General features: G+C 43.0%; 2 protein-coding genes across 5 annotated transcripts in view; one reads left to right on the forward strand and one right to left on the reverse strand.

Moving 5' to 3' along the window:
* Positions 1-836: 836 nt before the first annotated feature.
* On the reverse strand, positions 837-1,348 carry LOC138354449 (RNA-binding protein 12B-like). Its single transcript, XM_069308642.1, has 2 exons — positions 1,343-1,348; positions 837-1,202 (listed from the first exon to the last, which is right to left on the reverse strand). The coding sequence occupies exons 1-2, from the start codon at positions 1,346-1,348 to the stop codon at positions 837-839; spliced, it is 372 nt and encodes a 123-aa protein (XP_069164743.1).
* Positions 1,349-5,345: 3,997 nt separating this feature from the next.
* LOC123765774 (vacuolar protein sorting 11) overlaps positions 5,346-15,138 on the forward strand; it is a 67,083-nt gene continuing 57,290 nt past the window's right edge. For all 4 annotated transcript variants that reach the window (XM_045754505.2, XM_045754506.2, XM_069308687.1 and 1 more), the window contains exons 1-5: positions 5,346-5,483; positions 6,322-6,390; positions 8,430-8,603; positions 12,144-12,378; positions 14,736-14,902. In XM_045754505.2, the coding sequence (XP_045610461.2) occupies positions 5,466-5,483; positions 6,322-6,390; positions 8,430-8,603; positions 12,144-12,378; positions 14,736-14,902 (663 nt within the window). In that variant the 5' untranslated portion in view covers positions 5,346-5,465. The remainder of the gene's footprint in view (positions 5,484-6,321; positions 6,391-8,429; positions 8,604-12,143; positions 12,379-14,735; positions 14,903-15,138) is intronic.

Raw genomic sequence — 15,138 nt, forward strand, 5'->3', positions numbered from 1 at the left:
CTGCAGCCCACGGCGTTGATACGGAAGTTTCTGACCCCGGGTCCACGGACATTAACCAAGACATAGGTCTTCGGTACTGTCAGCTTCATCTTGGCACTGAACCCAACGGGGTCATATAGCCCTAGTAATTGTTTTATGCAGCAGAGTAACTCTGTGTTGTCTCCGACAGCGACGTTGTGGCCGCCGGAATTGACGAGCAGGAACTATGTTAATGTATCCAGCTTAACACTTTCACTGGTGTACATGTTGATGATGTTAACAGTTTAGGAGGCACACAGAACCTGCAGTGTCTTACACGCGGCCGTCGGTACACCTTCATCACTTCTCTTCAGTATAATTAATTAACCAGGTGATGTACCGAGGCTACTGCTAGCGAGTTTCAAAGCTTAACCCATCTGTGTAGCCTATCTTGTTTTCTTCTCCAGATTTTAGACACATTTTTAAAACAACTCTTCAATAATATGTTTATCATACTCGTCTTCAATATTATATAGGACCGGCATTTCAAACTGAGAATTGTGCACCACCGCTGATATGCACACGCTGGCTTCTGGACGCGCCTCGCGCAGGTCCCTGACCACTGTTTCCAGGATGGCCAAGTCCTCCATCGCGGTCGCTTACAACACGAACACAATTTTAAGCCCGGGGCCTCCGAGACCCGGACGGGGTATTCCATGCCCCGAACGGGATATACCATGCCCTGAACGCGATATTCCATGTCCCGAACGAGATATTCCATGTTCCGAACGGGGCATTACAACGTGGTTTTTGCTCAGAATCGTTTTCTTGAGTGGAAACCATAGTACGTGCAGGAAAGGATACCCATACGACGGGTATTAGCTCACATAGAAGGCGGGGAGCTTCCTGCTACTCCTGGTGCTCCTGGGACCGCCCGACGTGGTGGCTTCCCTATCCTGAGGACGACTATTTTCAGTACTCTGGAGACGACCATCATCTGTACTCTGGGGACGACCATCATCTGTACTCTGGGGACGACCATCATCTGTACTCTGGGGACGACCATCTTCTGTGCTCTGGGGACGACCATCATCTGTACTCTGGAGACGACCATCATCTGTACTCTGGGGACGACCATCATCTGTACTCTGGGGACGACCATCATCTGTACTCTGGGGACGACCATCTTCTGTACTCTGGGGACGACCATCCGCTGTACTCTGAGGACGACTATCCCCTGTACCCTGAAGGGTATTACATACAGTTTGTAGTTGAGTATTCACATACATAACTTCATGACCAGTTTTGTCATAATATGTCATTTTAACTTGACAGGAGACCGCACTGGAAGGCTTCACTGCCTAGCACGAAATTTACAGTTTACCTTCATCGTGCAGACAATACGAAAATAAAATATTATCTCTTTTCCAACTATAGAGTTAGTGAGAGGCGACTTTGACCAGCTGCCAGCCCTCTGATAAGAGTATTTTGACTTTAGTGTGGTATGCAATTGTGTTTGTTATTCCCAGAATGCATTCCAAGCTGCTTTGTAAGTCCGCCATGCTGTTTATCTGTATGACTCTACTGCTTGAGGACATTAAGGTTTAAACCACACGTTGGTCCAGCTTCAGAGGTCTATCGCCAGGACAAGTAAAGAGGCACATGGTAATGTTTACACACTAAGTCATAATGACTTCAGCGGCGTCTTCTGGAAATTCGCTCCAGTGGTTCATGAGGATAATTTTTCCCGGTGCTGACTGGAGCCATCTAGCAGCCTTCCGGAGACCGCGGGCCACAGCTGACACGTCTGAAGACTTGGGCGAGAAACACTGGAAAATCAGATGTAAGAAGTTGGAAGGTACTGTGGTAGTTAACCATTTGCTCTTGTTAAGCTAGATGACCTTAATGCTCCCGCGACTCTCGTCACACAGGTAGACTCTTAGTTATGGCCGGTGGTCATTTTTCCATGTTGAAATTTTTTTTACCACTTGCTAAATTACATTAAGAACTTTATAGTTCTTGCAATCAATAATAAACGCATATTTAACAGTGCAATTCTAACTCGTAAACATCTAAAACTGCGACCGGAGTTAATTACGACATTGATTCACTACCTCTTGGTCAACCTTTGTGAAACAAAAATTACACAAATAATGTGAAGCGTCGCTGCTCCAGCAGGGGTTAACTACCGCCCCACATTTACATTTAGATACATCAGCGGTATTCACAAATGTCACATCACTGGGTGGTACAGTTACTATGAATGTAACGACTTTATTTAGCTCGGCGCCCTCTGTTACAGTGGTCATCTCGCGCGACTCTCTAGTGGGCAACACCAGTCTCTGCTCCATAACGTCTATAAAAAAATCCTGTTTTTTCCTAGACCGTTTTCGATATTTATATAAACACAGTTGAATAATGTATATAGATGTTTATATATATAATTTACAGTTTAAATAGTAAGCGTGGAAGATCCCAAGAGTGACAATCTTGAATTTACGTGAGTGTTTTTTTTTTTTTTATTAACAAGCTTAGGTATACCCAGCAATGTGCTGCTACCCTATTCTATATGAAAGATTACACAGTGTAGATAAAAAACTAGCTATAGGTTCATCTAATACTCCCATCTCATAGGATGGTTAGTCATACATGGAATCAGGGGAGAAAATACCAGCCTCAGTACAAAAAACAAATCAACTTTCACTAAAAATTCAGGAGAGTTGGGAGTGAAAATGCCGACGAAAATCGAGCCATCATCACCCTGAAATCCTCCAAGAAATCCATTGTGAGTAAACGGCATTACAGCAAAATTTGAGGATTATCAACAGGTACATTGTAGCATAATTTGCTTTCACCATAGCAACTATGATATAAGTTTATTGTGATTACAATAGTGAAGTTGTATGGCTTAGGCACACATATTGGGGGAGTGGGTAGCACAAGATACAGTGTGGGTTTGAAGTACAAGGTAGGAAACTATGAGGATGAAAATAGGTACTTTTTGGTTTTACTTTTGAATAAGGCATAAGTTGGACAGCTTTTTAATTGGTTAGGGAGTGAGTTCCATAGACTAGGTCCCTTTATTTGCATAGAGTGTTTACACAGATTTAGTTTGACTCTGGGGGATATCAAAGAGATATTTATTTCTGGTGTGGTGATTATGGGTCCTATTACATCTGTCCATGAAGAGTTTCGGATCAGGATTTGCATTTAGGTTTTGTACGTGTAATTATCACAAGAGAATGTGTGGAGTGATTTAATGTTTAGCATGTTTAGGGATTTAAATAGAGGGGCTGTGTGTTGTCTGGAACTAGAGTGAGTTATTGTTCTAATGGTAGATTTTTGCTGGGTGATGATGGGCTTGGGGTAGTTTGCAGTAGTTGAACCCCATATACAGATACCATATGTAAGATAGGGATAGATTAGCGAGTACTATAGTGAGAGGAGAGCAGGGTTAGGAACATAATATCTAATTTTAGAGAGTATACCAACAGTTTTTGATACTTTTTGACTATGTGTTGTATGTGGGGGCTGAAGTTGAGTCTCTTGTCTAGGTATAGGCCAAGGAACTTTCCATTATTTTCATTGCTGTCTACCTGAAGACAGATAATGACAATTGCTGTCATTGTCTATTTGATGTTGAATTTCATTTGATGATTTGCTTCCAAATAAAATGTAGTAGGTCGTTTCTATGTTTAGTGGGAGTTTGTTGATTGACATCCATAAGTGTATTTTTTTAATTCGTTATTTACAATATTATTTAGTGTGTGTGGGTTGGGGTCTGAGTAGATGAGGGTAGTATCATCAGGAAATAGTAAAGGTTAAGAATGTTAGAGACATTTGGCAGATCATTGATGTATATAAGAAGCAGGAGGATCCTAGGATGCTGCCCTGTGGCACTCCTATGGTTAATAGTAGAGTAGGTGAGGTTATATCATTGATGGCTACAGATTGGTGTCTGTCACTAAGATAGGATCGAATATAGTTCAATTCAAGGCCTCGGATTCCATAATGGTGGAGTTTAAGTAAGAGGTAGTTATGGTTTACAGTATTAAAGACCTTTCTCAGGTCAATGAAGAGCCCAATTGGGAACTCATTTTTATCAAGAGCTGTGTAGATTACATCAAGCAGACTAATAATGCCATCGTTGGTACTATTTTTGGGAACGGAAACCTAACTGACAGGGACTTAATGTGTTGAGTTTTACGAGGTATGAGTAGAGTTTGTAGCCAGTACATTATGTCAATAATATTCCCGCTCCAAACTTATTAGCTTAATGAGAGTAGCACAACTCTCATTAAAGTTGTGACTTTACAGTCACAAGCTGTTTGTAAATAATTTGTTCAAATATTTTTGATAATATAGGTAGATTAGATACCGGTCTGTAATTGTTTATGTCTGGTTTCTGTAATTGTAATTACATAATAGTAATAGTTTATATAACAGAAGGAAGAGTAATAATTATTAATTAGTTATATTATTATTTTAATAATAATTACTATGCTAGTGTTAATAATTGTTGTAATTAATAATTATTACTCTTCCTTCTGCTGGGTCATGAAGGAAGCCGGCCTCGGGTGAAAGAGGGCTGTGACGGTCTCTGTCAGGAACCCGTCGGTGCGGGGCCGGGACGTCCACCTCCTGGGGCTCGTGCGGCCCCCCAGGCTCTGCTTCAGGAGGCTGGGGTCGTTCTTACCCTTGCTGGGGTGGTTCTTCTTCGGCCCCGATCACGGCGGTCTCCGGGTTTGGAGTCCCTGTGCCTTCTTATACCAACTTCGAGGTTAACTCTGGAACTAGAGCCACTAGGGGCAGTTCGCTGTTGCCTTCAACCTCGTTCTCACAGTTCCTGCGATGGCGCTAGAACCAATCGTATTAAATAGCGTTTGCCTTTCCATTGGAGACTTTCGACGCCGTGGAGAGGGGGGGGGGACCTGCTGCTTGGGTGACAGCTTCTCCTCCATATCAACCTGCCTTGGCTTTACACCCTGGGAGGGGGGGGGGGGGTCACTCCAGACCGACAACCAGAGCGCAACTCCATAGTCTTCTGAGACTGATGGATGCCTACTAGTTCTGGTTTACATTTCTCCTCATAATTACCTCATCTTACAAAATACTAATTAGGTTGAAAAAAACGAGAGCTATATTCCAGCCAATAATTAATCTTTGTAATTTAATGAAGCAGGTCCTTTGTGTATTATCATTATCATTATCATTATCATTTTTATTATTATTATTATTATTATTATTATTATTATTATTATTATTATTATTATTATTATTATTATTATTATTATTATTATTATTATTATTATTATTATTATTTATTTATTTATTTATTTATTTATTTATTTATTTTTATTATTATCGAAGATGGGCCAAGAGGGATCATTTAGTTGAGTTGGGGGTTGGTCTGAGGCGACACTGTCCAGAGAAAACGGTGTTGGTCAGCTGGTGCCGGGGGTGTGGAGGGGCGGTGTTTGTTGACACTCTTGACACTTGGCACTCCCATGGCGGCCCTCCTCCAGGTATGGTGCCTCGTCACCCCTCGTGCCACAGGCCCTTGTAGGCCGGCAACTACCAACTGGTTGCTTGTGAGAGCGGTTACTGGGCGGTGTGGTGATTCGTTCCTCCCTAGGCCTGCCGGGCCTATATTGGGGGGGGGGGGGTGTAGGCCTACACTAGGCCAGGGAAGTGTACCCTAGGCCAAGGAGGTGTACCCTAGGCCAGGGAGGTGTACCCTAGGCCAGGGAGGTGTACTCTAGGCCAGGGAGGTGTACCCTGGCCCAGGGTGATGTACCCTAGACCAGGATGATGTACCCTAGACTAGCAGTATATTTCCAAAACAGTTGGCATTCTTTCTAAAATCAGATACCATATACAATGCCTCACTCAACCCTGGTAACACTATCTAATGAGAAGATCCGTATGAACCGTGATAAGGATTCGAACCCACGCGGAGGGTGTTCCCACGCACACGCCCCAGACAACCAGGCCACGACATGGCCTGGCAGGAAAGGATGGAGAGAAGATAGAGGGGCAGAAAAGGGAGAAGCAGGAGGGTTGATTGGAGGGGGGGAGGAGGAGAGGTGGACCGGGAGGTGGGGGGGGGGAGGTATACGTTCCCAGGTGCCCCATCTAATATTGTATAAAGAACTGGATACTGTACTACAGTATAGTGCGTTATCTGTAACTTGCTAAGACATGTCTCGGGTGCATCCCCATCTGGACTACTGTATCTACTGTATACTATTCTTCTTTAATAAATACCAGTTTTTACCTGTTATATTTTCATTAATTTTAAGTTATTATACTGTAGCACCTGTTTAACTTCACACTGACGGTGTACTGTACTTATGCCGACAGTGGCGGAAGTTTGGATTCTTCGACATTAAGGCCAACATTGATGGAGGGAAGTTAGCCGAGGTAGTGAAGGTAAGTTACTTTCACGTCGTTTGCTTTATACGTGGGTGATACGATGAGTCCCGAGACCAAAATGTTCAAAATATACATTAATGTCTTGCTGGGAAAATACAATGATGTACTGTACTATGGGCACTAATTTCCTCTTTGGAATGCTGACAAATATGTATTTTAAGTTTTTTTTTGGGCAGTGATGTATTAGTTTGATATACCTAACTTGCTGAATTATCATACTTTATTGATATTGCTTGAATGTTATTTTGTTGAATGGCACATATAGTATAGTACAGTATTTCAGATATGCTGAAGCTCTGTAAATGATTGATGACATGCTTATCTAGCATTCAAGATTTGCTATGTAATGAAGTCATCAATACCTATTGAACTGAGCTAATGTGTCCTTGCCAGCACTGCCACTTGCCCTTGTGTCAGCTCTTGCTTAGTGTAGTCCACCTCTCCTTTCCCTCCTTCCCTCCATGCTTCCTCTGAGTCGTGTCATGTTCTTTCTCTCCATCACTCGTTTGCTTGTCACCCCCCCCCTCCCCTTGTTGCACCGTGCCTCCACTCTGTCACTCATGTGTCACCAAGTACTTAGAACGATTCTCAGCCCTGTCACCTCCCTCCTTTCACCATCCCTCCAAGTCGTTACTCCAAGGTTGTCGTCCCCTTCCTTCCCACCTCCATCCTTCCATCCCTCGACAATTCGCCCACCTACTTACCTATCTGCTTCACCCCCCCATCCACCCCTCACTCATAGAAAATATAATACATGTTTTGCATTAGTGTTAACTTGTAAAGCTAGTGTGCAGATTGGAATATATAAGTATATGTATACATGCTAATTGTCACCTACAGGTATAACTTGAGCTTGTAAAAGCACCTGGAAATGGTTATGTGCTCAATACCCCACAACACTGTGTAGTATAACAGTCAGAAATGTAAGGGGCCTCTGTACTGGTTAGTATTGTATTGACTGAATAGCCACATTTGTGGTAAGGAAGAAAGTAGTCTAATCAATTAATAAATTATTTGAAAATGTTTACATGTCTAAATAATTGTTGTGTTTAGTAGATGATGAAAGTAAAGTGAGATAGTGTGCATATTGGTCAATTTGGTTCAGATACAGAGAAACCTCGAGTGACGAGAGCCTTCATCTACGAGCATTTCGAGTAACGAGCGAGCTACTCGCTGAAAATTTGTCTCAATTGACGAGTTTCCGCTCTTTTTAACGAGAAAACCATGTGGTGCTTCCTAGCGTTCCCACAGATTCTTGCAAATTCTCAGACACCTCCGACGATGCAAATGAATGATTTTTTTTTTAAGATGCTAATGATGCTGGGATGTAAAGAGGTGAATGCTGTGATGTTGCAAAGCATTGATTTTTTTAAATAAAAAATAAAAAATTAAAAAAAAAATTACAAAGGAACAAATCTCATAAAAGTTTGTTCAGTGTATGTCAGGTAGGCTGCTCCATTTTCTTAAAAAAAAAAATAAAAAAAATGAACAAATTTGAAAAAAGGAAAATATAAAGATTTGTTCAGTGTATGTCAGGTAGGCTGCTCCATTATTTAAAAAATTGAATATCATATTGATGTTTTTCGGCAGTAGAATGGTTTAATTTTATTTCCATTATTTTAAATGGAGAAATTTGTTTCGAAAGACGAACATTTCACATGACAAGCTCGGTGTCGGAACGGATTAAATTCGTTAATCAAGGTTCCACTGTAGTTTATACATTGATAAACTAGCATACAACTTTCATGGAAATATAGAGCATTTGGCTAGTTTATAATTGTGTACATCATAAAGTGACTTTAAATAACTGATATGTTACCCAACCACTTGGACTGGATGATGGCCTCGCTTCTTGTTAGGTCGGTGATTGATTCCTGATGGTCCAAGTGGTAGGGCGCCGTTCCTGCACCCCTGTCCTTATATGCCAGCTCCTTGTCCTCATATTCCCTCCCAAGTGTTTTATAATTATCCTGGCTTTGCACTTTATGATGATACTTATTAATATACTGTATTCTTATAGTTTATAATTATTCCAGGATGCAGATGTCACCTGTGCAGCCGCAGGCCGTGGACACGTTTACGTAGGGGACACAAATGGTTGGGTCCACAGCCTCACGCGTCAGCTTAAACTGGATTCTTTCCAAGCACATGACCGAGCAGTGAACTCCATCACTGCCTTTGATAATACCAGTGTCATTATCACTGTAGCTGTGAGTAACCCATATGTAGAGTTCTAAGCACTGTGATGCAATAAACAGCAAGAAAGCATACGAGTCCCCCTTGGGAGGGTCAGGAAGCTTGTACTTGTGCATAACGCATTCCCCCTAGACCAACTACTGACTTTTCCTCGGATACAATACACAACAGTTGCCTAGCTCTTTGGTACCTATTTTACTGCTAGGTAAACAAAGGCATTAGGTGAAAGAAAATTTGCCTCTGCTTGGGGATTGAACCCTTGGAACCGAGGACGCCGAAATGGGGTGCCATCCATTCTGTGCACACAAAGTTTGCTTCTGACCTCACGCCTAGATTAATGATGATAGTTACCAAATAGCAGCTGGCTAGTGTTGGAATTGAAAAATGTGGCTGTGAAAAAGTTCTTAAGCTGACTTAAAATGCTGCTATCTTCTCTTGGATAACTGTTCACTACAACCACTTCCACTAGATGGCAATACTATCATAACAGGGGTTTGAGAAACAGGTAACCCTCACTTGAAGCCAAAACCAAAGTTGATGTCCCAACTTCTCTATGGGAAGTTGGGACATCAAAGAGTGAGAATGGAAGCGACTGAAGGGCAGGTCAAAAAGGAGAACTTCATAATACTTAATGCCCTACTTCTGTATTTCTGAATAAAACCCTGTATTTCTGAATAAAACCCTGTCAGTCACACCCTGATCAACTCCTGCACTGAGATCCTCTGAGAAGGAGAAATGATCCAAAAGAGCATTAAGCAGAAGGAACACTTATCCTAGGAGGAGAAAACCACAGCCACCATGGAGAGGGCCACCTGCCAAGAAGGTCAGAAGACACAATCAGTGCCCAGAGCCATCCCTGAAGGTAGACCCCAAAACTTATCTGGCAGAAAACAGAAAGCACATCAGTAAAAGATTCATAAAAAAAAAAATCATAGGCTTCAGAACTTAGTAGCAGAGAATCGGTCTCAAAAGTGAAACTGACAGACGGGAAATCGAGGGAACACCCATGATATCCAAACCACACATCAGAAGATAAAGACATCATTGTTTCTTCATTCTCTGATGTGTAGTCTGGATATCATGCCTTCAGCCATGTTAATGTGACTCATTGTCTGCAAGACCAGTGAACTAACTACCAGCATGCAGCTCAAACCTGTGGCCTAGTACATGGGTGGCTATGCATAGGTGTCCATGTCTGTAAACATGAAACAGAAGTACCATCAAAGAGAAAAACTGCTGAAACATTATGTTCCAATGGAAAGAAGCTGACATACAGTAAGTTGGACGCACTGCTCTCTAGTAAGACAGCATAGTACAATAAGATTAAGGAAAAATTGAGGTATGACAGCGTCTCCACACATACTCATTGTTAGGTGAAGTACATAGCTGAAACAGAAGAAATGCACGGCCAATGTCAAGGGGACGTCTCAATTCGTGTGTGGGGTGATACAAGGTGATTCATAGGACTGCCTGCACGAAGATATAGAGAGGCTTCAGACCACTCCACAGAAGGAAACTATGTGAGCATTGCTATAGGAGGTTATCTTGAGATGATTCCGGTGCTTAGTGTCCCTGCAGCCCAGTCCTCGACCAGGCCTCCTTTTTGGTACACATCCCCAGGAAGCAGCCCATAGCAGCTGTATAATTCCAGGTACCTATTTACTGCTAGGTAAATAAGGGCATCATGGTGAAAGAAACTCTGCCTATTTGTTTCTGCCTCTGCCGGGGATTGAACCCGGAACCTTAGGACTACGAATCCTGAGCACTGTCCACTCAGCCATCAGGCGCCATAGCCGTCAGGCGCCATAGCCGTCAGGCGCCATAGCCGTCAGGCGCCATAGCTGTCATGACCCATAGCTGTCAGGAGCCTCATAACTGTTAGGTCCCAGGGGTAAAGGCAGGCCTTGCATAAACAAAGTTGTGATAACAGATTTTTAATATAGCAGAAGCAGTGTAGTTGAATAGGGGGAGAATTTCTAAATGGAAGAAATTGAGTCTTTGTGTAGTAATTACAGTGGTACCTCGGAATGCGAGTGTCCCTGTATGCGAGGTTTTCGGAAGATGAGCAGTATTTACTCCAAAAATTTGTCTCGGAAGGCGAGGGTTACTTCGGGACGCGAGTTTGTTGATACGCGTACAGGCCGACCTAGTGCGTGGTGGTTCGGCGATTGTCGCCCCCCTGCCCCGCCGCCCCTCAGTTTACCATTGTCTCGCGCTCAGTGACTACCCCCACATCAATTCTTCTCGCGGATTTTCAGTGTTTTGTTAGATTTTTGGTGATTTGTCTATACAATTTGTTATTATATATCTCACCATGGGTCCCAAGAAAGCCAGTGGTAAGGATAAAGGCCAGAAAGCTCATGTGAGGATGACAATAGAGGAGAAACAAGAGATCATTCGGAAGCATGAGAACGGTACACGTGTTGTTGAACTTTGTAGGCAGTACAACAAAGCCACATCAACAATATGCACTATACTTAAGAAGAAAAATAAGATTATGGGTGCTAAAGTGGCAAAAGGAGTAAGAACATTAACGGCACAAAGACCACAAATACTTGAAGTGGAAAAGTTGTTATTAATTTGGATACACGACAAGGAGTTGAGGGGTGATAGTGTTTCGGAGGCCATTATTTGTGAGAAAGCCAGGGTGTTGCACGAAGACCTTCTAAAGAATACCCCTGCAACGAGTGATGCAGATAAGAAAGAGTTTAAGGCAAGCAGGGGCTGGTTTGAAAAATTTAGAAAGAGAAGTGGTATCCATAGTGTTACAAGGCATGGGGAGGCAGCCAGCTCAGACAAACCAGTCGCTGGACGATTTATTGACGAATTTAAAGAGTTTGCACAGGCTGAGGGATACCTACCGCAACAAGTGTTTAATTGTGACGAAACAGGACTGTTTTGGAAAAGAATGCCTAAGAGGACATACATTACCAAGGAGGAAAAATCCTTGCCTGGACACAAGCCTATGAAAGATAGGTTTACGCTTGTGCGTAAACAGTAACAAACAGTAACTCCTCTCCTCCTCCCCCCTCCTCACCATCTTCCATACGCCTACAGCACTCGACAGCAAGGTAAGTAATAACTGGAACATAGTTTTGTAGGTTTATTTAGATGAATTAGGTAAATTAGGTATAAAAATTTAGTTTGATGTGGGGTTTTTGGGGTAGTCAGGAACGGATTAATTCATTTCCCTTTATTTCTTATGGGGAAATTAACTTCGGAATGTGAGTTTTCGGAATGCGAGGCGTCTCCAGGAACGGATTAAACTCGTATTCTGAGGTATGCCTGTACTTAAGTGTAATTATACAGTGAGAGGTATGCTCATGGTATCCTGTTTTTCCCTGTAATCTTTGTCATATGACACTTTGAAACCACTGATTGCTTTGGCATTTATTATCTACCATTATTTCACAGATTATGACATTTTAATCGGTTACAGTAATGTTAATTATAGGCATCAAACAGGGTACAATAACATTCTATCTGATTTAAATATTGAACAGTAATTTATTATTTACTAGAATAATTGCTTTCATGTTTTTTCTTAACATTAGGATGGCAAAGATGGCCCATCCGAGATCAAAGTCTGGGCTCCGGACAAGCCAGATGTTCATGGTCATCCAGCATGTTTACGCACCCTCTGTCCTGACCCGAGGCCCTCAACGTCTGGGTCGAGGTCGACACCGCATCAGGCACTCCAGGTGCCCAGAGTCACTGCTATAGCTGTTAACCCCAACTTGTCCCTAATGGCAGTGGGCTTTTCTGACGGGGCAATTATGCTTTATAGAGGTTTGTATTATGATGATTGCTTGCTGTTTAAACAAGCTGGCCATTCTTGCAGGTGTGTACTTAACTCATTATGCTAACCTAGTTATGCTTGCGAGAGTTGAGCATCTGCTCTTTGAACCCACCTCGTAGCTTCCAAATCAAGTGGTGTACATTTATACATATAGGTATTTAGGTCAATTTTTTTAACCCTTTCTCTATTGACTGGGGGTTCATGCACTTGTTTCATGTGGTGCGTCGAGGTGAGGTTGACCTTCACAGCTGTGTTAATTAAGCTGTGTTGGTCTACTTGCATAATTCCCATCAGGTGAACCTAGTGCCTGGTTGTCCTGTTTGGCCTGCAGATTTTTGGTGGATATCGTCTCTGAACTGCTCTTGCCTCACAGGAGGATTCAAACCTGCACACTGGGTAATCCCAAGCACATGCCATAAACCACTGAACCACAATATGCTATGGTTTTGTATGCTTGTAGGCTTTGAAGTATGCTTTTGAGTACTCAGTATGCAGGTTTGAATCCTTCTCATGGCTCCTACTAATTTTCTCACTGATACATCATATTAATGCATGTTTCTTCTCAGTAGGTAGTTGACTTTAGGGAGCCACAAGGTGCCCACTCAGAAAACCAGTGTTGAATGTAGTGAAACACCACTTTCTGGATGAGTCCCAGTGGCTCCCTGATTCTCTCCTTAACTTTCAGACTTGTTGGTTGATGTTTGTGGTTACCTTGAGGTTACCTTGAGGTGCTTCCAGGGCTTAACGTCCCTGCGGCCCGGTCGTCGACCAGGCCTCCTGGTTGCCGGACTGATCAACCAGGCTATTGGACGCGGCTGCTCGCAGCCTGACGTACATCTGCTCCAGAGCTGCCATAGAAGGCTTGAGGGAGGGGCGGTCCTTGAGCTCCAGGGCTCAATCCTTACTGGTTAACAAGTGCTAACGAGCTCAAACTATATTTGAGAGATTTTGTCGTTTGTTTATGTTGTTTGGGGAGTTTGCTTGGCAGTTTTGAGGCTTTCATTCTTTTGAACCCAGCAGTGGTCTATATTGGTTCACTGACCTTCTGGATACTTTCCCAGTGGGTTAGTGCAGTCACCTGCTCTCTGAGCTTCTGTGAGGTGGCCAGGTTCTCACTCAGTGGCCAGGTTCTCACTCAGGTCCCTGGAAGGCCAAACAGAACTCCATGACAGACATGCGTCTAAATTTATTTCTGCATGTCAGGGGTGTAGGATCAGTGCCAAGTCGATCCCCTTTGCCCAGGACTTGACCTTCACAACTGTCAAGGGGAAACTTGAACCTGGTTGAACGCACTTGAGGTGTGGGGTGAGCATGCTAGGGGGCCAGGTGTGGGGGTGAGCATGCTAGGGGGCAAGGTGTGGGGGTGAGCATGCTAGGGGGCAAGGTGTGGGGGTGAGCATGCTAGGGGGCAAGGTGTGGGAGGTGAGCATGCTAAGGGCCAGGTGTGGGGGTGAGCATGCTAGGGGGCCAGGTGTGGGGTGAGCATGCTAGGGGGCAAGGTGTGGGAGGTGAGCATGCTAAGGGCCAGGTGTGGGGGTGAGCATGCTAGGGGCTCGTATCATTTCTATACTTGAAAATACGTATAAAATCTACTTCCACCACTTCATGTCTTGGGGCATTCCATTTGTTCATAACTCTGATACTTGACATGTTCTTTCTGCTTTGTCTGTCTCTCATTTGGGAACTTAGTTTTCACCTGTGTACACTTGTTCATGTACCAGCCGTCCCAAGTTATCTGTTGATTATGGTTTCCGGATCAGCCGGGCTGTGGTGGATATGTGGGCCTGCGGGCCGCTCCAAGCAACAGCCTGGTGGACCAAACTCTCACAAGTCAAGCCTGGCCTCGGGCCGGGCTTGGGGAGTAGAAGAACTCCCAGAACCCCATCAAGCAGGTATCAAGCAGGTGTTCTTCTCTGCCCTATTAATTGCCTTCAGAATTGTGCATGTTGTCATCGTGCCTTCCCTAACCCATCTATCTTCTAGTAATGTGAGATTTAGTTCCGTTAGTCTCTCCTCGTAACTCACACCTCTCGGTTCTCAGACTAGCCTGTTGGCGTATCTCAAAACTTTTGCAAAACAGGTTCAGAGTAATATATACAGTTTTCGATGCGTGTACTATTATTATACACAACATTCTTTGCCTAATTAATGGCTTTATTGAATATTTATATCCTGAACCTTGTAATTAACTACAGTAACTGTTTCTTTGTATATCTTACCATAAAAAAAATATATTTGCCTATATGATCTCCTTACTATGTTGTCGATCTTGTATTTTTTTTAATCTAAATCTTAATAATGATTGATTTATTTCATCAGGATGCTGTCATGTATGCTTCATCCACAGGAGAAGTGAGTAGGGAACGAGGCAGCAAACACCGTGTTCTGTTGACAGTCTCGAGTGGCATCACGTCTCTTCACATACGCCACACACCACGCTCCACTCACCTATTTGTAACGTCCCACACCAATATTTATTGTGTCAACTGCACTGTCAGGGACAAGGAAACTACAGTGAGTGGCTAGATCTCTTATATTACCTAAATATTGTTACAGAGGGAAAACTATGCTCATAGTATCCCATCTTCACTATAATCTTTGTCATATGACGCTGCATGACATCTCCAATGTTGTGTGTGTCTTGGAATGATTCAGTACCTTTATTTATCAAATTATTTGTGTATTCTCTTTTTTGAGAAAAACTATCTACAGTCACTGTATTAAATTTCACATAAGTTTGGATATCTGTT

This window comes from Procambarus clarkii, chromosome 63 (genome assembly GCF_040958095.1).
Source record: "Procambarus clarkii isolate CNS0578487 chromosome 63, FALCON_Pclarkii_2.0, whole genome shotgun sequence".
NCBI classification, from domain to species: domain Eukaryota; kingdom Metazoa; phylum Arthropoda; class Malacostraca; order Decapoda; family Cambaridae; genus Procambarus; species Procambarus clarkii.